We start from the raw sequence: 27,462 nt of genomic DNA on the forward strand, positions 1-27,462 counted from the left end.
CTAGCAAACTGGATTCTTGCTTATTCATGTTTTCCAGTGATCAATCATTTGGGTAGTTCTTATTTTTCAAAAGGTATCTTAAAATTCTGATTTATGTTTTTTATCCCTGTAATAGTATATAAAAATGGCCTTTGTCTTTCAGTATTAAGGTAACACTTTCTGAAATGATTATTTCTATAAAGACATCTAAAAAAAATACCCAACTTATTTCTCTTAAACTGTATTAAATCTGGGTTGATTTCATCTGTAATTATTCTTGCAATATATCTAGGATTCATCCTGAAATCCTCCCTCTGACTCATAGAGTGTATCTAATTAGTGCCTAAGTTCCAACAGTTCTAGCACCCAACGTTGCATTTCAGATGTCTTTTCCTCTTTTTGGCACTGTTTCCAACTTTAGTTTCTTTCTTAAATATTTTTGCCTCTATTGTTGAATGCCCAGATCCATTTTTCCATCCATTAGCACAGTCTTTAAAAAACATATGTGGCCATGTGACACTTGCTTAAACCCTATGGTTAGCTTCAGTCCATTTCCATTATCTATTCTATTGCATTACAAGCACCCACAAAACTTCAGTGACATGTAGTTATAAGTGTTTATTTTACTCGAAAGCTTAGAGATCGGCTGGATCATTCTTGTGTTTTGGGCTGGGCTCACTCGTGTCAGGAGTCGTCGTCCAGGATGGCGTTAGCTGTGCCTACTCGGCTCTGTTCTGCAGGGTTACTCACTCTCCTGTTTCCTAGCTGGGGCTTGTTCTCATCTTGGGAGCAGGGCCAAAAGGGGGAAAGGCTCGTGAAGTGACGTGAGCACGCCATCAAATCTGTTGTTTTCCTATTGGCCAAAGGAACTCATGTGACCAAGTCCAGAGTCACTGTGGTGAGGGGCACAGAAACAGGGAAGTATGAAAAACAATAATCAGAATAAGAAAGCAATTTATCTACCTTAGTTACTTTTGCTTAGAGTAAAAACTTCAAATTTCTCATCATGATTTGGGCCCTCTTTACCTTTCTAACCTCATCTCTTGACTTTATGTGTCAGCCATACCTCTGGTTGATGGAATTATTCACCTTTCTCACCTGTGTCCTTTAGCAATAGTTTTTTTCACGTTTTGGAAGTAACAGAGGGTCCAGTCCAGCTTTTACCTAGTAAATGCCTACTTATTCTTTTAGACTCAGTTCACATTTCACCTCCTCTATGAAGCCATTCTTGACTTCTCCGTAAAAAATTAGAAGCTTCTTTTGGTGTATCTATTTAACCCTTATATTCCTGGAATAATTTACTATACTTATTGGTTTACCTACACTCTGAATTCCTTAAGGCATAAATCTTACGTTTTCTCTTTAGTGATTAAATAGGTAAGATAAGTTAAATGAAAACATGCTGGGGAAGAGCAAGGGCATGATAAATACAAAATTCAGGGGAGTGGCTGCTTTGGTGGGAGGGGGGGTTGGTATACATGGGACCGCAGGTAGTATTAATGTTCTGCTTTTGAAGCTGGGCATGGGTATTATTTTTAAACCATTTGTATATGTTGTAAATAATATATAGAATACAGTTAACAATTATTTAAAATTAATGCTGGAAAAATACAGAGATTATTTTGATGAGAATACTTTGTTTCTGTTAGTTTGAAGTCAGTGAAGTAGTGACCCAATGCTGAAGTTTAGATTTATTAGTTTATTATTATTTCTTCATATAGACACCTAAAAACCTTTTGTTTATCTATGCCTGAATTGAATGGTAATATATGGCTGTAGCATAAATGCTCATTTCTTCCAAAATTGAACAGTTAATATTTCATTTATCTAATTTTATTTTTTATACCAGTGAGTACAAGTATTGTTTTGATGATACCCCAGGGCATGTGTTTTAAAAATATGATACACGATTAAAAAGCAAAATTAATTTAACTCACTTAAATATACATCTAATAACACAGGAGATTGAAAGATAATGGAAAAGCTCTGCTCTTAAAGAGAATAATTATTTTAAATGTCCGAGTAGATTTGCAAGTAAGTTTTTATAGGTTCAAAACAAATCTATTTTTATTTAATTTACATTTTTATAAATCTCTTTAATGTCTAATTTAGTGGAAGACAGCCAGATTCTCGTATCTACTTCTGCATTTAATCTCTTGTGTTGTTGTTTTGTGTGGAAATATATGAAGAAAATAGGGCCTCACATAGATAATGGGGTTGTTTTTTTTTAAAGGAAAGTGGTATTTCAATAGCCTTTTAGATAATCACGCACGTTCTTTTTTGATCTCATATCCCAACTTGACAAGTGGTTTTTTTCGTAAAGGTAATTGCATTATAGACCATGAAACCATATCAGCTAACATTTTATATTGTTGCATTAAAATGAATTGGTATATCTTGTTCTTTGTCTGTTTTCTATTCTATTGCTTCCTATTATCTTTGTTTTCTTTCTCTCTTTCTTTTTTTTTCTTTAGGTAATAATTGCTCAACGTTTTAATAGCACTTGTACTAATTAAGCTGAAGCAAGAAGTTCTGTTACTCTCCTATTAAAATTTCAAATTTCACACTCTAGGAAATATGGCATCGATTTATTATATATTACTCCACAGTTGTTTTGAGCTTATTTAATTATGGAAAATTATGGAAGAAATTCTTTCTCAAATAAAAATTTCATCTTATCTACAGAATATTTTCCTAGACAAAAATATTTTAAAATAAGTTTTAAAATAGTAATTATTAGATTGGTGCAAAAGTAATTGTGGTTTAAAAGGTTAAAAATAATTGCAAAAACCGCAATTACTTTTGCACCAACCTAATAACATGAATACTAAACTGCAGATTTAAATCAACTTAGTATCTGGATTAATAACACTAATGTCAAACTGTCCTTCATGCCTAATGTCTTTGTCCTTTCATTTAATCTAAGTAATAATACTGGATTACTCTTCCTAAAATACGCTTTTATATCTTATTTTCAGTTCTAAAAATCTATTATGGTTCTTTATTGCTTGCAAGAGTATATCCAGTCTCCTCTCTCTGTTACTCACTAGGCTTCCTATTTCTACCTTTTATTTCAACTCTATTATTTCTGCAACAGGAATTCTTCATCTCAGTCATAACTACACACATTGTAATAAGTCTATTTTTGCTTTTGTTTCTCTTATCTTCTGGAATAATGGAAAGAACAGTTTTTGCCCTGGTTATACTAGGGCTTAGATTCTCTATCTTACTTCTTAGTTTTCTGAAGGTGAACAAATTATTTACTCTGTGAAATGGTGATAATACTTCCTTATAAAATAGTTGTATGGATTAAATGAAATACACACATACATAGTAATAATATAGACAGAATTCAGGAGATATTTAACAAATATTAGTTCTGTTTCCTTTTCCCCCTTTTAAGTAATTCAGTCCTGCCCAATTGAAGTTGTTGTTTTTTTCATGTGGTTTATACCACAATATCGTTTTATCTTTTATTCAGTTCTGTGTTACAAGTGATCTCAATGAATTAGTTTTTGCTGATAGTATACCGTTCTTCATATTGTTCCCTAATTGTGTTATTTATTCAATCAGGAGAGTCAGTTTTGTATAATATAAAGGATGGATGAGAAGTCAGACTTGGATTCTCATTCTGCTTCTGTCACTAGCTTACCATCAGGAGGATACCTTTTGTCTTTTGCTTACGATTCCTCATCTTTAAAAGGAAATAATTAAACTAGAGACTTTATTAAAATTACTTCCAGTTATGCAATTCAGTGATTCTAGATATTCTTAGAGTGCCTGTTTTGTTCTAGATTATGATGAGAAATACTATAAAAGGCCGAATGTGTCTTTAAGTAGATTGGCATATACTATAGAATTAAACTGTGCACAAGTAACTAAAATGTAATGGGATATATAATAGAACCCTGAAAAGTGTGCCATAGGTTACAGAATAGTTCATTACATTTTCCTGGTAGATTTTAAGCATTTCTAAGGTAAGATTTGTATCTCCTACTGTTTCTTTGCTTTTCTTTCAAGATTTAAGCCTAGTGTTGGACTTGTGTTAGTTGACTTGCCATGAATCTCTGAGCAAACCTCGTAATGAAAGTCAACAAAAAGGGATATTTAATTTTATTTTCTGTTATTTGTTCTTTGAATTTTTTTCTTCTTTTTTTTCCCCTCTCTCCACAGAATGGTCCTAGTGCCAGATCATGTCATAAAATGTGCATTGACATTCAACGAAGGCAAATCTACACATTGGGGCGTTACTTGGATTCCTCTGTGAGGAACAGCAAATCTCTGAAAAGTGACTTCTATCGTTACGACATTGACACAAATACATGGATGCTGCTCAGTGAGGACACTGCTGCTGATGGAGGGCCGAAATTGGTGTTCGATCATCAGGTTTGGTGCACAGATAAATATGTGGTAGAATTAATCCGTGCTTAGTAGTCCTTGCTCTTCGAGTTTATTTCACGTTATGCTGAGTTGTCTGTTGGTGATTTCCATTACAAATACCTGTGACAGAAAATAAAAATAACTTTTTTCAGTAGGTATAAAATTATTCTTTAAATGTTTTTTCTTGTTTAGTACAGGATGAAATACTAAGATTTCACAATACAGTTGTGGATTTATAAAAACTTTAGAGAGAGTAGATGGAGTAATACATATTAGGAAAAACAAATTTAGTTTTATAATAAAATATCCATAAATCATAACAATAACAGTTTACCCTTTTAAAACTACTTATTCTATATTCTTGGAAGAAATGTAAGATTAATTGATAATAGCTCAAGCACTTGAAATCTAGAGTTTTTCTTCCAGTTCGAGTGAAATATATTTACTTTTGAAGTTAATCACAAGCTTGTTACAAAACAGATAGGAATTTCACATAAACTAGATGAAGTTTAAACTCAGCACCAATAAAAATCGTACGCTGATGTCGTAGACAAGAAGACTACACGTGGTGATGTGGTAAGCCATTTTAATGTTAATATACGTGTAGCTCTCATCATCAGCTCCATCTGTGTCATTGTCATTTTTGTCTGTACTTGAATACTTAGTCTCTATCAGTTCCGCATAGTTCAGTACCTCATACAAGACAGGAACCACTTTGAATTCTGTAGGCAGGTTCAACCTATGTCCACAGTTTGGTTTTTTTTGGAGTATGAGGGAGAAAAAGACTTAAAAAAAATCTGTAACACTATGTTGATGAACGTAGCATTATCTAGTATTTGAGAAATGGGAGGTGGTGCTAGAATTATGGTAGACTCTAACTGAGGCCTACGTTATCTCCTATCTTATATGCAAGTTAAAACCCAAGTTTGTTTTTATTGTTTCTTTACAGATTTTTGTTAATTCTTGTCTTTGCATTTATCCGACTGCTATATTTATATTCATAAGTAGTTGCTACAGGAGAGTGTTAGGGAAAAAAGGAGTGGGTTACATGCCTATCTAGTAAGTGGTGGATGAAAAATCAAAAACATCAGCCTTCAGAGTACTCCCCAGATTGAACTTGGAACGTCTGCTGGCTCTACATAACTGAGCTGCAGTGCTTTGTGCTTCCCTGCTGACATCCTCTGTGTTTTCATGTGGAAAATAAGAACTCCCAAAAAAGTTTGACTGGTTCTGATCTTTTAAAAACAGGACATCAGCAGATAACATTGTGAAGGAAACCGTTTATTTTCTTGCTTTTGACTGGTTACAAATTTTTTTTATAAAAGGTGCTTATGTCTTTATTTCCACAGGTTGAAATAAGAATTACAGGTTGAGCCATAGTCTGAATATAACACATATATTGTCCTTGTGTATGGCCTTTGTTTCACTTGACTTTAATATTATATTAATAGAATGTTCCTTGTAAGCTAGGTTCTGTTAAACAGTATTTGGTTTTCAACTGATTAGACATTACAGCAGAACAATAGGGGTCAAAAAAACACCAGATTTCAGTGCTAATTCAGCACTGTAACCTTGAACAATTACACAATCTGTGTAAGCCTCCATTTTCTGTTTTTTCATGCATATAAAGTTATAAGTTGGAACTTACTCCAAAAATTACTTGGGGTTGTTTATGATGCTTTAAGATTTGACAGTGTTCAACTTTAAGAAGGATGTGAGAAAGAGGCACGAAGACATGTTTAAAAGTTACTTTGCCATTTTGAATTTAACATATTAAAAAAATTTTCATCCAAAGACTTTGGATTTCTTAAGAACATAGTGGCACCGTAGTTCTGAAGATTTCCATGTTGCTGCTTTATGCGATTTTCAGGAATAATGAGAACCAAACAAAAAAAGATTACACACACACACACACACACACACACGGCACATATTCAACAAAACCAGAAGCCAAAGAAAACCCACACTCCCAATTTCTTGTAAGGTTAGCCAATAACAACGGAAATACCCAGAACCTGTATTGAAACCCACAACAGTGTAATGGGAGAAAACTGGGAATGCAGCGGGGGCCTAGCCTAGCAGAGGTACATCTTAGCGGGAAATGTCATGAGCAGGGCAGAAAGTTGAACCCAGGGCAGCCACTGGAGGAGTCTGTGAAAAAACAAATGGAAAGTGTCCAAAAAGGCCCAGAGGTGGTAGATGTCAGAAAGCATTACCTTCTAAAAGTATGGGGATGACCTTGATAGAAACAGTGATTCCTGTTGCAGTTGCCAGTGAAGGCACTTGGGGAGCTCAAGACTTACTAAGATACAAGCCCAATAAACCAGATGAGGGTTCATAGAGTTAGAGAAAACAAGACCGGGTCTTACATTAATTTTTGCTGCAAAAGACACATTACAGCTGATTGTCCGGCTAGGTCTTATTTTGGGGGAAACACGGTAGGTTGGTGCAAAAGTAATTGTGATTTAAAAAGTTAAAAATAATGGCAAAACAAATGAAAATAAGCACATCAGGGGCATCCCAGTTTTGGGTACTTCCTATCATAAGAGAGCTGTAGTTTCACTTTAATAAAAATCTTTGCTCCTCTACCTCTAAAAAAAAGAGAAAGAGAGAGAGAAAGGAAGGGAAAGAAAATAAGCATATCACAATTAAATATCCCCAAAAGGAAATATCCCCTTTGTTGCCATATGTAGAATCGTTCGTCACATGGGCTAGATATGATGTTCGGGCTAGATAACCACAGGAAGTTTGAACAGATTGGCCAAAATTAGTATGAGTCTGTGAATTTATGAAAATGTAAATTGCCTCATATAATGTTGATCCCTCAGGATTTTCAGCATGATCCCCTGGTATTTGGAGAGATTTGAGCCTTAAGTACTTAGGAAAGGGTAATGTGACCGAGCTTCAGTGAAGACCTAGACAGTGATATCGTGGTGAATGGGGCCCCACTGAGTTGTCTTCAGCAATGTAATTGATAGAATTATTTAGGATTAAACAGTGGGAACACTTGCTTTGGAGTGCCAGGGACATGAAAACTTTGACATCTTAAATTTGCAACCATATTCACCGAGATTTCACCCTTGAGGGATAGATTTTCATGTTAATTTGTGGAAGTCTGCCAGAAACCTGGGAAATGGCAAGTGAGTGGATCTTTCTAGTGGTAGGTAAAGATTAGAAGATGCTAGAATCTTTTGTTTTTAATATTAATTTCAAAACCAATCTTTACAATTATTAAAATAGCTTTCTATTAAAAATAATACAGAAATAAATAGCAGAAGTAATTTGATGGGAAGAAAGAATTGAACGTACAATGGCTAGTATTTGTGCTTTAGCGAAATAATAGATGCTTTGTATACACAATTTATTCTTTAAATATAAGAGCCACTTGTGTTCAACATCTAATTCCCAATTTGGACTTAGGTATTCTTTGAAATAGAATTTAATTCTTACTGTCTTCTAACAAATAGTTGTTTTCTCAGAGATTTTTATGAAAAGCTATAATCTTGAGTTAAAAGAATGAAGGAATCAAGGTTGGCTTTTGAACATGCATTGTATAACATACCTCAAAGAAAATTAAATTTATAATACTGTGTTAAAAGAAGGCAAGGTTCATCACACCGTAGATGTCAGTCTGAAGACTGATTGCTGCAAATTGTTTGTTTTACTATTGTTTGTTGTACTATTTTTTGTTTGTTTTACTATTTTGTAACATAATTTGAAGAGTTTTGTAAAATAAATGCAGAGAGATGAACTTAGCTGTATCACTTATTCACATATCTGCTCGCCTATGAAATGGTAGTAAGGTTAATAGGATGCTTGCCCAGGAGTTTTTATAAGGATGAAAACAATGGTGTGATCACTGTTTACCTATAGGGTATGATCCTTATTCACTTCGGTTTGTAAATCAGCACCTCATGTATTACTGGTTGATTTCGTAAAAATTATGCAGTTTCAAGAAAGCATAAAGCTCTTTAACCTAACATATTTCACTCCTACTGGGAAAAATGGGAACCTGGATAGGTTATTTAGCGATCCATCCTGCATCTACCAGGTGGTGAACAATATTGCAGTAAGTACAAATGATAGTCAGGGATAGAACTTAGTCTTACTAAGATGAAGTTCAGGTTTTTTGAGTCTAAAACTGCATACATTGGTTTCGTTTTAGCACATATGACAGGAACAATCTAAACCTATTTAATCTGTTGCCTTATTCTGATAGATGTGTATGGACTCAGAAAAACATATGATCTACACCTTTGGTGGTAGAATTTTGACATGTAATGGCAGCGTAGACGACAGCAGAGCCAGCGAACCGCAATTCAGTGGGTTGTTTGCTTTCAACTGTCAATGTCAAACCTGGAAACTTCTTCGAGAGGACTCCTGTAATGCTGGGCCTGAGGATATCCAGTCTCGGATAGGACACTGCATGCTATTTCACTCAGTAAGAATATTCTGTCCGTTGTATTACGTTATTTTGTTGTGTGTATGTCAATAGGAAAAGAAGTGGTAAAATCTAGTTCTTTAGAAAGAGATCAGAATTTTTCATTGGAAATAAATCGTTAGTGTCAGCAATGATTGACAAAAATACAACTTTAACAGTGAACTGTTAGCTAATTATGAGACTCTTTCCCATCAATTTAGTAATTCCTAAATACTGAGTACTAATCTAGGCACTTTTATGAGTAACTTCACTGCTTATATAGATATTACATCTATTTCTCTTTATTACACTTTTCTACTTATTGATTTCTCTTAGTAACTAGAAGATACGTTTTCTCATATGTTCTTATTTTCCCCTCTGCTACTGTTCATTAAGTGCAAATAATTAAGAATTGACTTTTTTTAATTAGAATTAAAATTTATCAGCAAAACCAACATACAGACATTTCTTTAACCTTTTCAAATGTTATAGTGAAAACTTGGGCTTCTTACTGTGAACAAAACTTTAAAAATGTATCATGGAATATTTTAAACATACCGAACTGGAGAGAAGAATGATAAATTGCTGTGTTCTCATTTATTAGTTTCAGCAGTTATCAGTATTCTATTGTTCATTTTTCATATATGTACCCCACTCCTATTCCATTTATTTCTTTCATTTTTAAGTTTATTCTCAAATTTTATTGTGTTGGGTTATTTTAAAGGAAATCACAAGACATTTTAACACTAATAGATAAGGACTTTTAAAAAGTGTAATTGAAATACCAATATAATATCCGACCAAAGTAAAGCAATTTTTTAATATCATTTATTATGTAATATTTTTCTGAAATACTGAAAAATACCTTTTCATAGTTGGTTTATTCACATCAGGATTCAAAAAAGATCATGTATTATATTTGGTGGTTGTGTCTCTTAAATTGCTTTTCATCCATAACAGTACTGACTCTTCTGTTCCTGACACACACACACACACACACACACACACACACACACACACACACATTTGTTAAAGAAACTGAGTGGTGTACTTTAGAATTTCATACCTTCTTAATTTCACTGATTTTATCCTCACAACATCATTTAAAGTGATCTTTTATCCTCCATATTTCCTGTAAGCTGGTAGTTAAATCTAGAGTCTTGATTTTATAATTCACTCCCCTTTTTGGGGGGTGAGCTCAAGGTTTATCAGCCTGATTGGTCAATTATAGTTTCCTGTCAATTTTTTACCTACTGGCTCTAGCAGCCATTGATAGTCATTGCCTAGATTGTAAAATGGTGATTTTTCTAATTGCATCATTTCTTCCGTGTTTATTAACTGTGATTTTACTATAACAACCTTTCTCTCATTCACTATGTGGCTACCCTGATATGTAAACCATACAGGATAGGTAATAATAGATGTTTGATTTTTTTTCCTTTATTACTTTTTCATATTAATGAGTTGAGGCTCCAAAGTTAACCAATGGATTTTTTAAAATGTTAGTGTGAATTCATCAATTTTTTTTATATTTGATGTGTTTAATCCAGTGATGTCATTATTCTATATGATGCCCCAATTTTTCTATCCAATGATGTCATTATTCTATTTGATGCCCAAAGTTTTCTCCGTGGCCAGTAGGAGTGCCTCCCTCACAGTACACCTGTGTATGCATGTGTACATGAGTTCATACTGATATGTCCAATTCAAATGAAAGCTACAGAGTTTTCAAATTTAATGTCTTTGATTTTGTATTTGTGTTATCTTTTAAGTTTAAATTCTACTTCCTAATGTCAATATTACATTACCTGCTCTGTCTTTCTGTAATGATTTACAGAATAACAAAAGTAACAACAGAATCACTGAATATTGTTTACGATTGCTTTCTGATTATTTTTCTGTTTAGGATGTAGCCCACTAAGGATGGGTAGTCAAAAACATGAATCAAAAGCACTAGAAATATAATACTACTTCTCTGTGTGATCATCTCTACATTTGGTCATAATCTTTACATACAGATACGTTTGTTTTGTTTTGTTTTTGTTGTGTGTTTTTTTTCAAATTTCAGTTTTTTCCCTTAATTTTTTCTAGTTAAATAAAAATATATATCTGGTTCTAAAGGCAAAACCTTAAGTCAAGTTGCTGTCAGAGATCTGGTTTTTATCCTTGTCTTCCTGCTCTGTCCCTTCTCCTACAGGTAACTGTCCTTTATTAGTTTCCTTCCTACACACGCACATTCCTTTTTCTCCTTTCTTACGCAAAGGCAGCACCCAGTAGACCTTCACTCTGTACCTACCTTTTCATTTTAATAGGATATCCTCGAGATCACCTCTTAGCAGTATGCATAGAGTTTCCTCTTTCCTCTTTGTACCAGCATAGTACTCCGTTGCATGAGATCTGTCATGAAATTACTTTTACAGCGGTTTAAATTTTTAAAAGATCATTCTGAATTCTTCATGGAAGTAACTACTTCCTCCGTTCTTTACCCTTTTTTTCTTATTTTTCAGAAAAATCGTTGCTTGTATGTATTTGGTGGCCAGCGATCGAAGACCTATTTGAATGATTTCTTTAGTTATGATGTGGACTCTGATCATGTAGACATCATATCGGACGGCACCAAGAAAGACTCTGGAATGGGTAAACACATTTATTAGTGATTCTCCCCTCAGGTCTTAATTACTCTAGGTAGAAGACTACAGCTCATATTCTTTTCTAACCATTGTTCACCCTTGTCCCGTTTCTCTACCTGAAGTAATTCCGAGTAAAAGGAAGGAATCAGCCAGCTAAATTATACAATTCTGTTTGAAATATATGAAATTATTATTTCCTTTGAGCAGAAAGACAGTACGTGAATTTCTAAAGGAATTAGGTATGTGCTTGTCGTGTAGGGTGAGGGCTTTGCAAGAATTAATATTCTAAAATCTGTATTATTCTGTATTTACTAATTTTTGTCACCTTCTGTTTTCTCTGTAGTGATTCATGTATCAGGCACGAGCATAGTAGAGCATGTCTTTGTTCTGAGGGAGGACTTCACGTAATGGGACTTCATGCCTTTTAATTCCACAAGCTCAGCATCCAACAAGTTACTCTCCTAGTAATAGGGTGACTGGTTTGCCTGAGATAGTCCCAGTTTTATGCATATTGCCGTGGCATAATTAGTGCTTCCCTATTCGCTCTCAAAAGTATCTGATTTCGGATGTTAATGTACATAATTACCGTACATAGTAGTCATTTGCCTGTGGTTAGTATATACAGAAGGGTGATATTTGTTTAAGGCCAATGCCTAATTTCAATAATAAGGTGAGAAGTTAGTGAGAAGTTAGATCAGCTTGCTTTTCCTTTTTTTCCGAAATTTAAAAGGCAGATCGTTTTATTAAAACAGTTGTTTCTATTTAGGAGGGGAAACATTTTTTGATTTTACGAAAGATAGCACCACAGTGAAAAACAGGGGTGTGGTGTATGTGAAGTAGTTTGCCTCCCAGACCTTTCTACCTCCTACTAGGTAGAGGCTAGAGCTTTATTTTCTGGGGGAAATGAAAGGATGGAGGCTCTGTGGAGGCACAAACGACAGGGTAGAAAATAGGACAATTAAACCTATAGACGGAATAGTGGAACTTCTTACCACTTCCCTGTTCCCAAACGCCAGGCAAGTCTCCTAGCAGAAGATTCGAATCACCTTCTGTAGAGGAAATACATAGCCTCAGAGAAAATATTTCCAGATACTCTTGTTTGGGGATCCCCTACCCCCAATAAAATGGCTAATCTTACTGCATAGTCCCCAATACAATGACCAGCCCAGTCCCCCTGTACTGTTGCCCAGGTACACATACTGTTTTCAATTAATTTTTTGTTTCTTCACTCTTAGTAAACTGTCAGTTAAGTATCTTCTGTATTAGGGCATTTGCCATGAAAGAGAGAGACAAACATAAAATAAACCTGAAAACAAATATGGAGTAATGTACTAAACAAAGTAAATGAAAATAATAATAATGATCAAGATCAATTTTCTTAGAAGGAAGGATATTACATCCATAAAACTATAATAGAATGCAATCAAAGATCAGAGACTAAGAAAGAGCTTTTGGAAGATAAGTTTTGTTAGAATAAAAAAGTAGACAAGTTGTAAGAAATCTCCTGAAAAATAGACAGAGACAGAGGAATGGAAATTGGAGACAATAAGGATCTTAGAAAATCAATCCAGGAGGTCTAATATTGAACTAATAAGAGTTTCTCCAGTTGTAGAGGACCAGGGTATGGAGGAGAGTAGATTATAAAGAAATACTAGAAAACTTCCCCAAACTGAAAAGCATTGGTGTCCAGGTTATACATAGTCCCCTACAGAAGTCAGTATATCAAATTTAGAAGGAAACCAAAGCCTCTCTCCAAAGGCACGTCATTGTGCATTGTAGAATTTCACGTATCAGACAGAAAGGGAATATCTTAAAAGCCTCTGGTGTAAAATGAGGTCACATTCAGAGGAACAGGATTTAGAAATACATTGACATTCTCAGCAACATTGGAAGCTATAAGAAAAGGGGGAACAAGTTCTTAAAAATTCTGAAGGAAAATTCTCATCAACCTAGAATTCAATTTCTGGCCAAAACATCGATGAAACAAGAGGGAAGAAATACTATTTTCAGATAAATGAGGTTTATCAGTAGAATGTGTGCCTCAAGTAATAGAAAACCCAGAGAACCGTGGCTTACACAAATAGAGAACCTGTTCTCTCCCAGAATAAGAAATCCAGATGTAGATAACGTGGGACTGATGCAGTGACTGGAGCAATGTCATAAAGGCCCGTTTTTATTTTAAATCCTTAACATGGCTGTCACCTCATGGTGGCAGGTGGCTGAAGCACCTCAAACATCATGCCTTCATTCCAGGAAGGAAAAAAGGAAGGGAAGCAAACCTTGCTCCTCCTCACGTTTCTTTGACAAGAACTGTGAAAGCTGGCTTCACGGGAGTCTAGGAAAGCAAGCATGGAGCTTCTCCAGCCTCTCTGTAACACAGGGGAAGGGGTTTAGAAGCGGCTTTTGGATCATGCAGTGAACAGTGGCTGCCACACGAGGTTGAAAAATGATGGGTCTTTTATGTACTCTTTCTTTGGAAGTTACTATACCATATACCTAACAAAAGGGAGGAAAAGTAATTAAGGAAAAAATAAAGTAGCTGGAAAAAGAGGATCTAACACAGGAAAGCAATGAAGGGCCGTCCCAAGATGATACCCACACAGCAAATCAATGAGCACCCAGTTCAAATTGGAGCAGGAGTAGACCTCTCTACCTCAGCAAAAGAGGTTTCCAGGTAAAAGTAGACTCAGGAGGTATAGCTGAGCATTTGGAATAAAAAGTGAATAGGTAAATACCATCTAGTACAAAAGATAGGAACCTAATAAGAAAAGAAAAAATTTTATAAGGACATCGTCACAGTCCATTTGTTGGCTCTATTATGGTGAGCAGTATTTCTCTAATCATCATAATACAAAAACTACAATCAATTTAACCAAAAACTGGCATAAAATTCAGTGGGAGGGGTAAGGTGAGAGGAGTCGGGAGATAAGAGTCAGTGTAGTAAAAATCTTCATCTACTACAACAGAGTCAGTAGGTGATGTCTAAGATAGCAGCTTAAGCATATTATTTAGAAATGTGAAAAGAAATAAATGACTAGTGACATTAGTTATCCTTTCTAAAATTGTCTTGTTTAGTCATTTTCTGCTACCGTAGGATAGTGTGGAGGCATATGATTTGATCTTTGACTTCCTCTAGCTTTTAAGAGTTATTCTAACTTTCCATTAAAATAACTAGGAAGAGGCAACTTCCTAGCAGTTTTTTGCTGATGACACATACAGCACTCTGGCCATGGATGATAAATGTAAGACGACATTATATTGAAGCAGACCTGAGGTCTCAGGAGACCTCCAGGAGGCAATTTCTCAACTATCAGCCCTAAGACCCGAATGATAACCCCCTCTTTTCTTTCTTCTTTCCCACCTACCTGCCTATAAAACCTCTTAATCATTCTTGGTTCAGGGAAAGTGGGGGTTTTTTTCTAGATATCTAGCTGTCGACATCTAGAATAAAACACGCTTTCCTCCTTACCAACCCTTGTCACTTGCGTTTTTGGGCTCTCCAGATGAGACAGGTTAATTAGCATGTCTTTCGGTAGACAGGAAGGTTCCTGGTGGAATAAACAAAAAATTAGCCATATCCTAAACTCCAGGTCCTGGAATGTCTCCTCCACTCCAGGACAGAGACATAAAAATACACCTTGAGATTAATAAATAATCTCAAATCCCTTCTGGCTGGACAAAGGAGCAGATCTGATAAATAGGAATGGGTTAGTCCCTTCAAGATGGGCAAACAGGACAAACCTAATAGATAAATTCCATTAGAAGGCTCCAGCCCCCTCCCCCAAGCAGGCAAGGGAAGGTATAAAAGTAAGAATTTTTGCCTCAGTTACTGGGCATCCCCATTCGGGACCCCCTCCCGCTCGGGAGCTCTGACCCTTTGCTTTCAATAAACTATCCTCTTCAAAACTCTTTGCTTCTCCTGGGTCCAGGCTTCCATTCTTCGGTCTCACGAGACACGATCCCAGCTCTCACTCAAAAATCCCCTACATGATTTGGGGACGTAGAGAAATATTCCTACATCACAGACAGCAAGAGGCACTGAACCTGAGTTTTGTAACATACGTACGAGGTCTGAAATTAAGTTCATGAACTAATACTAGAAAAAGTGCTACATACCTCACTGCTGAATATCACTATGGTCACCTGCAAAGTACTCCCCTTGGGAATGCATCAAATGCCAGCGCCTAATCCACCCTTCAGAGCAATTTTGGAACTCTTTTTCTGAAAAGGCCATCACGGCTCTCGTCATATTACCCTTGATGTCCTGAATGTCATCAAAATATCTTCTTTTCAAAAATTAAAATAACCAGGGAGAGAGAGGTAATTCTCCCCTACAACCCTAATGTAGCTCTACCTGTAAATGGTAGTGAAGATAGTAATGATTTGAGAAATACATGTTGAAAACTATGTGCTGGCTCAGTGCTAGGCTGGGGATACAGTGGGACAAGTTGATCATGGTACCTCAGTGCTTATAACCCAGCTGGTAGGTAATATTCTGACGGATTCCAGTAGCTACTCTTTGTTTAGACCTTACCGTGTGCCAGTCCCAAAGCACGGCACTTGATGAAAATCTCTAATTGGTGGTGTTAATCTCCTTTACCAGATGAGAAACATTGAACTCAGTGAATATATTCAGCATTACACAACCAACAATAGATAGAGCTGGGATTTAGAAGTTCAAGTGCAAAGGTTTTTTTCCCATCATTCTAAGCTGCTTCGCAAGATTGAAAGAAAAAAATGGCAAAGAGTAATAGTGGAAAGAATTACTAGTAAAAAATTCACTATAATAAGTAGGCTTTAATGACTATCATTTGAAGACTTTAAAAAATGATCAGTGTAACGCTTCATTAATGGTTATGGTTATAGCTTTAGAGCCAGCAAAGTGTGATAATTGTTCTTTTTGTTCAATTTTGTTTTGATTATAAAAGGAATACTCTTCTTGTAGAGAATTTGGAAAATACAGAAAGATGCAAAAAGAAAATGTATCAAACCAGATGTAATCTGTTAACATTTTGATGTATTTCCTTCTAGTCTTTTAAAACTTATTTATTGTATTAAATTTAGCACAATTTTATAGTCTGCTATTTAAAAATTTTCATTAAATTGTCATTTTTTCCATCATTATAGTTTTATTACCATGGACTAGAGGTATTAGTAAAAAAAAAAAAGTGAATTCATTTCCTAATTACTTCTGTACTCCACTTTTGTGAAATCAGAATCACTAGTTCTGCTATACGTTCTTTAATTTTTAATTGATTTATGGTGTGTTATCCCACAGTGCAAGCAAATTCATTTATTAATTTAATAATATTTGTTGTCACCTACTAGCTTCTAAGTTTGACCCTCTTCATTCCTCCCTCCCAACATATTTCAGTGCCTTCCATATGCCAAGTATGTTTTATGGACCAAGGGGATAAGATCCCCTCTCACAAAGGACTCACATTCTAGTGGACAGAAACCTGCAGTTGCCTTTTACGTACTATGAAAAAAAAATCGGATGCTCTGATAATGAGTAACACGGGAGGTCCTATTTAGATAGAGTCGGTTGGAAAACCGTCTCTGAGGAGGTAATCTTTTAAGATTTAAGACAAAAAGTAGAGAATTAGGAAGAACCATGTTAAGAACTGAGAGAAGAGCAAGTACAAAGGTCCCAAAGCTGGAAAGAACTTAACATGCTCTAGAAATGGTTGGAGCTGGTGCAAACCGAGATGGGGAAAGTTGGTGTGAAATGAGGTTAAAGAAATAGTTGAGTCTGATTATTCAGTGCCTTGTACGAATGCAAGAAGTTTGGATTTTATTTTCTAAATACAGTAAGTTATTGAAAAGTTTAATGCCAGAGTCTTGATCTAATTTAAGTTTTGAAAATACCACTCTTTTGTCTAGACACATATTTTCCAAGTGGTTAGTTTGACAATATGCCTGTAAATTGCATTGTCCAAAGGCAATATGTGTAATGAGTGCTTTAACTGAGGATTTTTATGGCAGAGTTGAGCATCTGGTTAGAACTTCTGTACTTGGAAAATTTTCCTACCTAAACCTCCTGTTACAGTTATACTTGGAATTGTGGAACTTCAGTGGCTCTATTGGGATATCAGCGTGAAACTAAAATTATTTTCATTTTTCTTTTTTTCCCCCCCATCTCTCTCCCTCCATCCCTCCTACTTTCCTCCCTTCCCGTCTCTTTTTCCCTCCCTCCTATCTTCCCCTCCCTCTCTTTCCTCCTTTGCATTTCTTCCTTCCTATTCTTTCCTTCTTCCTTTTCTACTCCCCTCCCCATGCCACTCTTTTTCTGTCTGTCTCCCCTGTCCCCATCCCCAGGGGTTCCTGATAGTGACCAGGATTGAGAACCACTGTTCTAGCTCTCCAGGGTCTATCTCAGTCCTTAGCCACGGTAACCTTGGACAAGTTACTTCATGTCTCTGCCTTAGCTTTCATGTCTGTAAGTGACCACAATTGTAAGGAAATGAGTGTCCCTGCTCACGGCTTGACCCTCTAGTTTGGGCTGGTGTTACTGTCGGCACCTCAGATTTCACAATAGTATGTCAGTTTCACTGATCTATCAAGTCTGTTTTACTTCCGTCTTCTCTAGTCCAATTTCTCCTTCACCAGTTTAGGCTGTCCTCACCTGTTTGGCCTCTGGGTCTAGTCTTCTTTCTGTTACCCTTTCCCTCTCCTCAACCCACTGTCTGCACTGCAAGCAGAATGTAGCTGATGTGTTCCCAGTTAAGTGCAGAATCATGTGCTTTAATATTTATTCAACAGATATTTGTTGGTCACCTAGTAGATGCCAGATAATAAGCTAAGCATTAGGGATACAGCTGTGAATAAGGGCGCCATCTTTATGGAGCTTACAGTTGCACATAGGGAGGAAGAAGACTGACAGGCTTTCCTTTTGATTAGTGCTAATAAGATAAGAAAGTGTCTTTTAAAAATACAAACCTGATGGTTTTTCTTCCTTGCTTAAGATCTTTTGTTTCTTTTTGTTCTCAGGATTTAGTCTAAACTCAGCCTGACTCACAGACTCCTTAATGATATGCCCCAGCTTATTTAGTTTCAGCCCCAATTCCTGGTATCCACCCACACCTTGCCACCAGTTACTGGTTTCATGACTGCTGAATAATAATTCTCTATATACAGAATACTTTTTCTTGCCTTTGGGTTTTTGCCCATGCTATTCTGCCCACCTGAATCGCTCTTCTCTTTCACCTCCAAAAGGTAGCTAACCTGTGCTCATCTTTCAGTTTTTTGCTTATAAATCATTGTCTCATGAAATTCTCTTAAATCCTCAAGCCCAGGTTAGGAATTAAAGCATATGATTCTAACCTCAGTCGTTAACATAATTCTCCATAGGTATTCATCTGTCAACATAACCTTCACTGTGCTTTTCAAAACCTGTGAAAAGCTCAGCTGAAGTGCATAGACTTTATTCAAGATTTCTTAAAGAGCATTCGTCTTCAAAGTACTTTAGATCTCAAAAAAAATCTTTCACTGGATTTAGACCAATCAGAAAGCCCCACGTCAGAACTAGGGTATAAGGTACTATCCTGTCATTGAATTACTTTTACCTTGTTTTTTAAAGTCCATTTAAATGTAAGTTCATCTTATTTTGTAAGCCATGAGAAGTCCTTTTAAGGACAAGACAGGGTACTATTTAAATTTCCACATTATTTAATGTTCTTAGAAACACTGATTTTATTTTTTACATGGATGCTCATTTAAATGTTCTATTTATTAGCTGTTCTTCTAAAGCTTTTTTGCTATAGTTAATTACTATAATTTGAGATGGACTTAACATATAATTACTATGTTTATCTGTGATTCAGCAGTGTGGGTTATTTGATTAAAACCGCATTTATGATGCAAGTTTCAAATTGGCTTGTTTGAAATCATAGAAGAAATTTGTTTGAACTAGTGAGATCACCAATTAGAGATGATATATCTAATTGTAAAATTGCTGCTTCTTAAATTTTTTATTTTGTCAGATACTATAAAATTTTAAATGGTTGCTCTTTATAATTATTTAAATGAATTATCTTAGATTTAACATCTGAAGAGCTAAAGAAACCTGAACCTTATTTTTTAACTAGAGCATAGCAATTGTATGCTCCTCTCAGAAGGAAATTATAATTTAAATCAGTGGGCTGGCAGCTTTTAGGAAGAAGGGATTTATTAGTATTGTGTCTAACACATACATAATTACATCAAAATTCAGCACATCTAAAATTTGGGTTTATTTCTGAATAACTTTTGGCAATAAGTCTGTGAACACAAGGGGTTTAGCAGACTCCCCATATGTAAGGTCTGTGTTTAACACTAACTGAAAATTATGTTTAGAAGGTAGTCTGTCACACCACCAGAGCTTTACCGTTCGCTACAGGAACTCAGTCTATTATAATAGCATTACTTCCTCATATCTGTAGTAAACTCAAGGTAGCAAATATATTGAGTCTTCATCATTTGCCAGATGCTAAGTCAAACATTGGTGATACAGAGCTCTTACAACCTGATCTCTGTTCTAAATATGTGTTTACTTGTTTTGCCCCTTAAATTCTGCTGACTTTATGTTCCCACGTCTGCCACTGTTTATTCCATTCTCTTCTAACCATAGTGGCAGATTGGTATAATTGAAAGAATAGTGAACTGAGAATCAGAGGACTTGGTCTCTTCATCTGGGTCTGCCACTCATCCCTCTGCAACTTTGGCAAAATTGTACAACTTCTCTGGACCTGATTTTTCATCTGAAAATGAGGGGATTGGACCACTTGATCTTAAGGCCTCATCTAGCTCCAAAATTTTGACAGTTAAATTTTATTCCCTTCTGCTGTTACCATGCTGTGAAACTAACATATGAGTGCTCTGTTAGTTATGTCTGCAAGATCGGATTTATCTATAAACATATTTTCATGAAACTTAAAAGCAAAATCTTACTGATTTTCATTTCAGCCCTGGGAATATGTGCTTTCTGCTTGTTGACATTGTGGGGTTTTTTTTTAAACATATATAAAGTTTTTATATTTTTGACCATTTTAGACTTTTACCAATTAGCCAATTCAGCAGTACAGAGAAGATTCTGAAGCTGATGATTTGCTGTTGTTAACATGGATTAGTTAACTGAGCTAGGAAATGGTAGTACATATTTTCAGGGTAACTCAGCTTCATTGTTTTCGATTCACCATCTTTTATATTTGGTGTGCCATTCTGATAAAATCGGATTGTGTACTTTTTTCCTCTCAACATTATTGGAAATAATAACTTTCCATCATTTTCCCCTTCCACTCTCCCCAGGAGTGTTTTTTCTAGTTACAAGCTTATCAAAGTATGGTATTCATGTTTTTAATATAAAATTTGTCATTTGATAGTAAATGTGAATTAAAGTTCACCTGTAAAATCAACATCAAATAAGAACACTAAAGTAAGAACACTAAAGTAAGAAAACTAGTTTTGAAAATGAAAGGTAATGAAGTAGTATTAACACTACAATTTATATTTATAAAGCTACAATTTTGTGCAGATTAATGGAATGGACTAGAACAGATTGTATAAAAATATCTCCAAGTACATGTGAGAATTTAGTATATGATGAAGTGATATTTCCACTCAGAAGGAAAATGGATTATGCAATAAATGTCACAAAGATGTCACTGAGCGTTGGTTAAAAAAAAAAAAAAAGTCAATTCTGGGTCTCTGATGTCTATGTATCACAATAAATGCTCCATAGGCCCAAGTTTTATACTTAAAAAATAAAATTATAAGTCTGATTAATGATTTAGGATTGGGAGAAGGCCTTTCCAAACATGACACAAAACCCCAAAGTTATAAAAAAAGATGAAGTTTGATTTTTTTGCAAATTAAAAAATTATATATGGAAAAATACTTAAATATCAAATAAATGACAATGCAGCAACTAAGACAAAGGTTAATACTCTACTATAAATAAAAAGTTCTTACAAACCAATAAAAAAGAAATAATCTAGTAGAACAATGGCAAGTGACATAATATATAGTTCAAAGAAAAAATAAATAGCCAATAAATTTACTTATGTAAAGATGCTCAGCTTCATTCATAATTTTAAAAATGTAAATTAAAAGATCACTCACTGAATCTTAGTGTCAATTAAAATATAAAATACATATACACTTTAGCTAAGCATTCCCCCCCCCCCGGAATTTATTTCTTCTCATATACTTGTACAGATAAACAAAAATATGTTATACAGAAATATATAATGCACTGTTGTTTGCAAGAGTAAAAAGTCTTGAAACAACTTTTAATTCTCCATCAGTTGGTAACTAGTTAAATAAATTATGGTTGATCTATTCAGTTAGATGAATTCTTTGTAGCTTAATACAGCTGGGATAGATCAATACCATATTGTTGAGTGTTAAAAGCTAGTTGGAATTTTACAAAAAGTAAATAATGAGTGGTAGAAACCAGGTTAGGTACAATAAAAGAAGTAAGCTAGAGTTATCGTTGGAGCTTAATAGGACCTCATTTAACATGTAAAATGTCCCAAATTTAGAAGATAAGAATGTGGTAGGCACTGTTGGTTGCCTACCAGATAGCCATTGGCCCTTTCTTCTTATTAACCAAATCTTGGTTTTGTTTAATGGCAAGTGGCCCAGCCCCAGGGGATGAAGCATGGTTAGTCTCAAGCAGTCATTATTATTTTTTGCCAGATTATTTTGCTTTTCCTGCCTCTGACCAATGAGATGGAAGGAAAGTCTTCTGGAAGACATTTGAGAAAAAATATCCTTCCTAAGAAGTAGATGCTGAAAGAGTTCTTTTTCTCCCTGCTTTGTGTGCTCTGTAAAAGGAAGTGATGCTTAATGTGGGTACGGGCAACTTTCAAAAGTGGTAGGAAGGCCAAGAGAATTGTAGGGATGTTAGCCTGCTGCCATGATTAGGTTGAATTGCTGAAATAACCCTGGCAATGTCTACTTGCAAAATTTTGTCATATATGTTAATCCACTATTATTTAGATTTTCTGTTACTTGAAGCTGAAAATATACTAACAAATAGAGAATGTATGGAAAGCTGTTTTTATTAAATTTATATTTCTGTGATAGTTCTGAGAATTATTTTTTTCGTGTATCTTAACTAAATTAATTAATGAATATGTGCAGTGGATCATGAAACAAAAAGAGTTCAGATTAGTTCATGAATTAATACAATAATGTATCTTCCTAGGAATTAAAATGACTCAAAAATATTTCTAGCTTTTTATCCTTCGTGTAGGGTTTCCTTATATTACAAATTCTGGTAAATCTCTCCCTATTGGGTAAACCAAAGAAAAAGAATGAAAAGAAATGTGATTGAGACTGTCAGATAAAGTATTTTATTTGATTTTCTCTTTAGCTGTACTATTTCAAGTGTTAAAGATGCTAGAGAAAAAATAGGCGAGTTGAAGGATTATTATTATAATTTTCTGGTAAGACTAAAAATAGGTTGGCAGTAGTAGTTGTTTGTTGTATAGTTCTTAACTCTGTTTTCTCAGACAAGTGTCCTTTCGAAGAGTGTTCATGGTTAACATATGATCTTGTTTACTGACCTGTTTGATTAATTTTTCCTTGTGAGTCATTTTATAAAAACTGGTTAAGAGTCCCGGCATTCAATCAAGCTTTTTGGCGTTTGAATCTAAAAGCTTTTAAAATATTATATGTTGCCTCTCCTCTCCCCTTCCTCCTTCTACCACCCATTAGAATCTATTAAATTGAAAAAGATAGCCTTGTTTTCTTCCTGGAAAGAAAATTAATTAGAAGATGTATTAATATTTATGTTAGAATGAAAGCTTCTTTCTTGGTTTTGATCTTTAGGTCTTTTTAGTTTTTGATAATGCCATTTTTGCTCAACCAGTTTTTATTTTTATAAGTGATTACAGGAGTAATGCAATGTGCATAATTAATAAAGTGGAAATCAAACAATATAAAATACTATAAAATGGAAAGTATTTCTGCCAAAGTAGCAAACACAGGCTGCTGATTCTCTTCCCCAAAGTCAACCCTGGAAAAATAAAGAGGGGCAACTAGTCTTCAGGAATTCTTTAAATGAGACAGAAGATAGTCTGTCCCCTAAATTAGCTTGAGTCAATTCTTGCTCCTTCACTACAGAAACTAGCAGCAGTACGCCATAGCACTAGTGCAGGAATCCAAAGAACAACATTATGACAAATGCAGAAACCCTACTGGGGCTAAGAACTGATGAAAACAGACGTTCACTGACCATCCATTCTCAGTAATTTGTTTCTTCCTTTCCTCACCCTTCAAGTCCAGGGAGACTAGCTTGTACTTCCCTCAAGGGTTTGAAGGTATGAACCCCTTGCGTAGGGGTGATAGTAAGTGGGAGTGATAGACTGGTTCTTCGTGCTTCGGCCGCACCACCCGATGGCTCTTTCCCTCCATTTTCCTTCAACTCGCGGTGCTGCTGCTAGTAGTTAGGACCTCGCCTTTGGTCCTGCCTAATATATCTTAACAGAAAGGATAGCTGCTCCTCAGAAAAACATTACCTCACAGACTAATAGTGTAACTAGACAGTAGAGGATTACAACTGCCTCCAAAGAAATCAATAAATTGACAGCATATATGATCTATAACAGATGAACCAAGAATTTAAAACAAACATGATCAATATAGGGAAAGATATAAGGAAACACATTAGTAATATAAAATAAGATACAAGTATCAAAAACAACCAACGGGAAATATTAGATATAAAAAATATTTGAAATAAAGAATGCAACAAATATTATAAATAGAATGGATGTGAATTAATTAGCTGAAAGATTAGAATGAATACTCTTCCAGGAAGAAGCAGGAAAAACCAAAGGGTATGGAGAAGAGTTGTACAAGTACCAACATCTTAACAGCAGTTTCAAAAGGACAGAAAAATAAAATTTAAGAAAGTGAAATAATTGAAGATATAATGGAAATAAATTCCTAGATTTTAGGAAAGGTAAAAGTCCTAAGATTGGTGAAAGGGACATTTTTCGTTCTTTCATGTATGCAATAAAAATTATATTTGTACGGGTCTGTAAATATAAGGATTAATAGAAATTTTGTCCTTGAGAAATGTAGCTTTTGAGTATTCTTAAAGTAAAATATTTGGATATCTTCAAAAAAATTCAGTGAAACATTTTTACTCTTATTTTTCATAAGTTTCTGCTCTAAGCTTTGCCTCTGTTATGTCAGTCTAGAGATTTTTTTGGTGTGCTTATGACATATCAACCCTTCTTGTGCTGATGATATCCATTTCGTAGATATAGTGATTCTTTATTGATAGTTCCTTACTACCTTCTTCCAGTTCACTCCATTATAGGCATAACAGCCTCCTATATCACTTGTATCTCGAGTCTCTCACTTTGCCTATCCATGCTGCACACTAACACCAGTTTAATTGTTACTGAAAGATTTTTTCCTGTCACTGCTATCACCCTCCTGAGTTTTATCTTAACAACAGAAATTTCAACTTTGAAGAGACCCAGTACATTGTCTAGCTCCTTTCAACTTTAAAAGGAGAAAATTGAGTTCCAAAAAAGTTTCTTACATGAAATCACAGTTAATTAGGAAAGTCTAAATTAAGACAAGATTTTCTACTTTCATCCCCTTTCCTTTCCAATACTTATTGGTGTTGAAGTTCCTAGTCTAGCTTTCAAAAACCTATTGAACACAGAGATCTGATTTCTATATTATAAGCAAAATAACTCCAAACAGATGTTTTTAAGTTGGAAATTACTTTTATAAATAGGGATACTGTTACAAAAATATTTTGAGAGCTTTGAGGCTAATACTACTATAAAGAGAGCATTCTCTCAAGACAGTCATTTCTTTCACACCCAATAGAATTTTATTAGCATTTGTAAAGATTAAAGATTTATTGATGTGAAATAACTTGAAAATGTGAAACCAATATTGAACCCAGTGGTTTAATATCTTCGTTTGCCTGTAATTTTTTATTTCTTGCTTTGAAGATCAATGTCTTGGTTTAGGCACTTAGCATATTAATTGTCTATGCCTTATAATGAGGCATATAATGCCTTATTATGTCCCTCTAACTTTAGCTAGCACAAAATCAATACTAGAGCACGAATGACAAAAGAAAAAAATAGATAAATTGAATTTCATCAAAATGAGAAACCTTTGTGTTGTAAGGGATACCATTTAACAAAGTGTTAAGACACCCATAGAATGGGGGAACATTATTGCTAATCATATATCTGATAAGGAGCTTCTATCTTTTTATTTTTTATTGTGGAATATTGGGGAACAGTGTGTTTTTCCAGGACCCATCAGCTCCAAGCTCAAGTCGTCGTTTTTCATTCTAGTTGTGGAGAGCGCAGCTGACTCGCCCATGTGGGAATCAAACCGGTGACCTGGGTGTCATGAGCGCTGCGCTCTAACCAGCCGAGCCAACTGGCCGCCCCAAGGGACTTTCATCTTGAGTATAGAAAGAACGTTTAATACTCAGTAATAAAGGAACAGATAACCCAGTTTAAAAATGGGCCGAAGATTTGAATAGACATTTCTGCAAACAAGATACACCAATGGCTGATAAGCACATAAAAAGGTGTTTAACATCATTAGTTATTCAGGAAATGCTGATCAAAACCACAGTAAGGTATCATTTTACACTCATTAAGATGGCTATAATAAAAAAGATGGACAATAGCAAATGTTGATGAGGGTGTGGAGAAATTAGAACCTTAAATTGTTGGACATGTCAAATGATGCAGCCACTCAGTGGGGACATGAAAAGGGGGGCGTGGGGAGTGACTGCTAATGGATATGGGGTTTCCTTTCGGAGAAATGAAAACATTTTAAAATGAGATTTTGATGATGGTTTTCCAGTGGATGTATAAAAAAACACCAAGTTATATACTTTAAATGGGTGAATTGTATGGTATGTGAATGATACCTCTATAAAGTTGTTCAAAAAGCCAGTAATAGATTTGAATATATAACTGGGAGACAGAATCAACATTGTGCAGAGTAAGCGGCATGTTGGATATAAAAGATCAAAAAAAATGGGAAAGTATGCTATGTAATCAATGTAATTTTTTATAATACTTCATAGCACATATTTTACTAACAGGGTAGTCTTAACTCCCTGAGTATTGTAAACCTGCCCACTGCTTCTCTTTTTGAGAAGCAACCCTTGTCAGTTTTCTGTTAAGATGCTTCTAGGCAAAATGTGACAACATGGAAAAGGAAGCATATAAAATTTGGTTTTATATTCTTCCATATTCTTCCACATCTCTCTCAGCCTAATACTCCTTTTATCCCCTTTCTGAAGATTCTACCTTCACTTTATAGAATTCAAAATTTCTTTCTCTCTCCATTGACTTCCATTCCACTCAAAAATTTCCATTTCCTTAGTGGGTCTTTATTAAGGTAAGCAGTTTGTTTTGTTTTAAAAGATGATAGAAGGCTCAGCAGACTTCTGTGAAGAACCAGATAGAAATATTTTCAGTTTTGTAGACTGTAAGTTTGCTGTTGCAGCTATTCAGCCTTGCTGTGAAAACAGCCACAGACAAAATGTAAATGAATGGATGAGGCCTCGTTTGACACTACATAGGCCTGATAAAGCCATAGTTTGCCAACCCATGTTATAGAATTCTTAATTCAAAGGCTCAGTATTTTACAAGCCCGTGACTGTTTTGTAACTACCAATTTGTAATTTTTAATCCCTTTGCCTGTCTCACCAATTCTCCAACCCCCGCCCCCTCTGGCAACCATCAGTGTGTTCTCTGTATCTATGAGTCTGTTTCTGTTTTGTGTGTTTGTTTGTTTTGTTCTTTAGATTCCACATATAAGTGAGATCATGGAGAACATAGTCAGTAATGTTACAACAACTATGTATAGTGCCAAGTCGGTACTAGACTAATCAGAGGGATCACTGCATAAATTATATAAATGTCTAACCACTATGCTTAAACGAATATAAAATAATATTGACTGTTAAGTGTAACTGAAAAAATATAAAAAATAAAATAAAATGTAATAAAGAGGTACTATTTTTAATCTTAAAAAAAAAAAAAACAGGGCGGCTGGATGGCCCAG

The 27,462-nt window shown here is 35.0% G+C and overlaps 1 protein-coding gene across 13 annotated transcripts in view; it reads left to right on the plus strand.

The window, feature by feature from the left end:
- Nucleotides 1–27,462, plus strand: part of MKLN1 (muskelin 1) — a 290,273-nt gene that overhangs the window by 235,446 nt on the left and 27,365 nt on the right. For all 13 annotated transcript variants that reach the window (XM_081038815.1, XM_081038811.1, XM_081038805.1 and 10 more), the window contains 3 exons: nucleotides 4,153–4,365; nucleotides 8,579–8,800; nucleotides 11,287–11,416. In XM_081038815.1, the coding sequence (XP_080894941.1) occupies nucleotides 4,153–4,365; nucleotides 8,579–8,800; nucleotides 11,287–11,416 (565 nt within the window). The remainder of the gene's footprint in view (nucleotides 1–4,152; nucleotides 4,366–8,578; nucleotides 8,801–11,286; nucleotides 11,417–27,462) is intronic.

Source organism: Rhinolophus hipposideros, assembly GCF_964194185.1.
Source record: "Rhinolophus hipposideros genome assembly, chromosome: 25".
Taxonomy (NCBI): Eukaryota; Metazoa; Chordata; class Mammalia; order Chiroptera; family Rhinolophidae; genus Rhinolophus; species Rhinolophus hipposideros.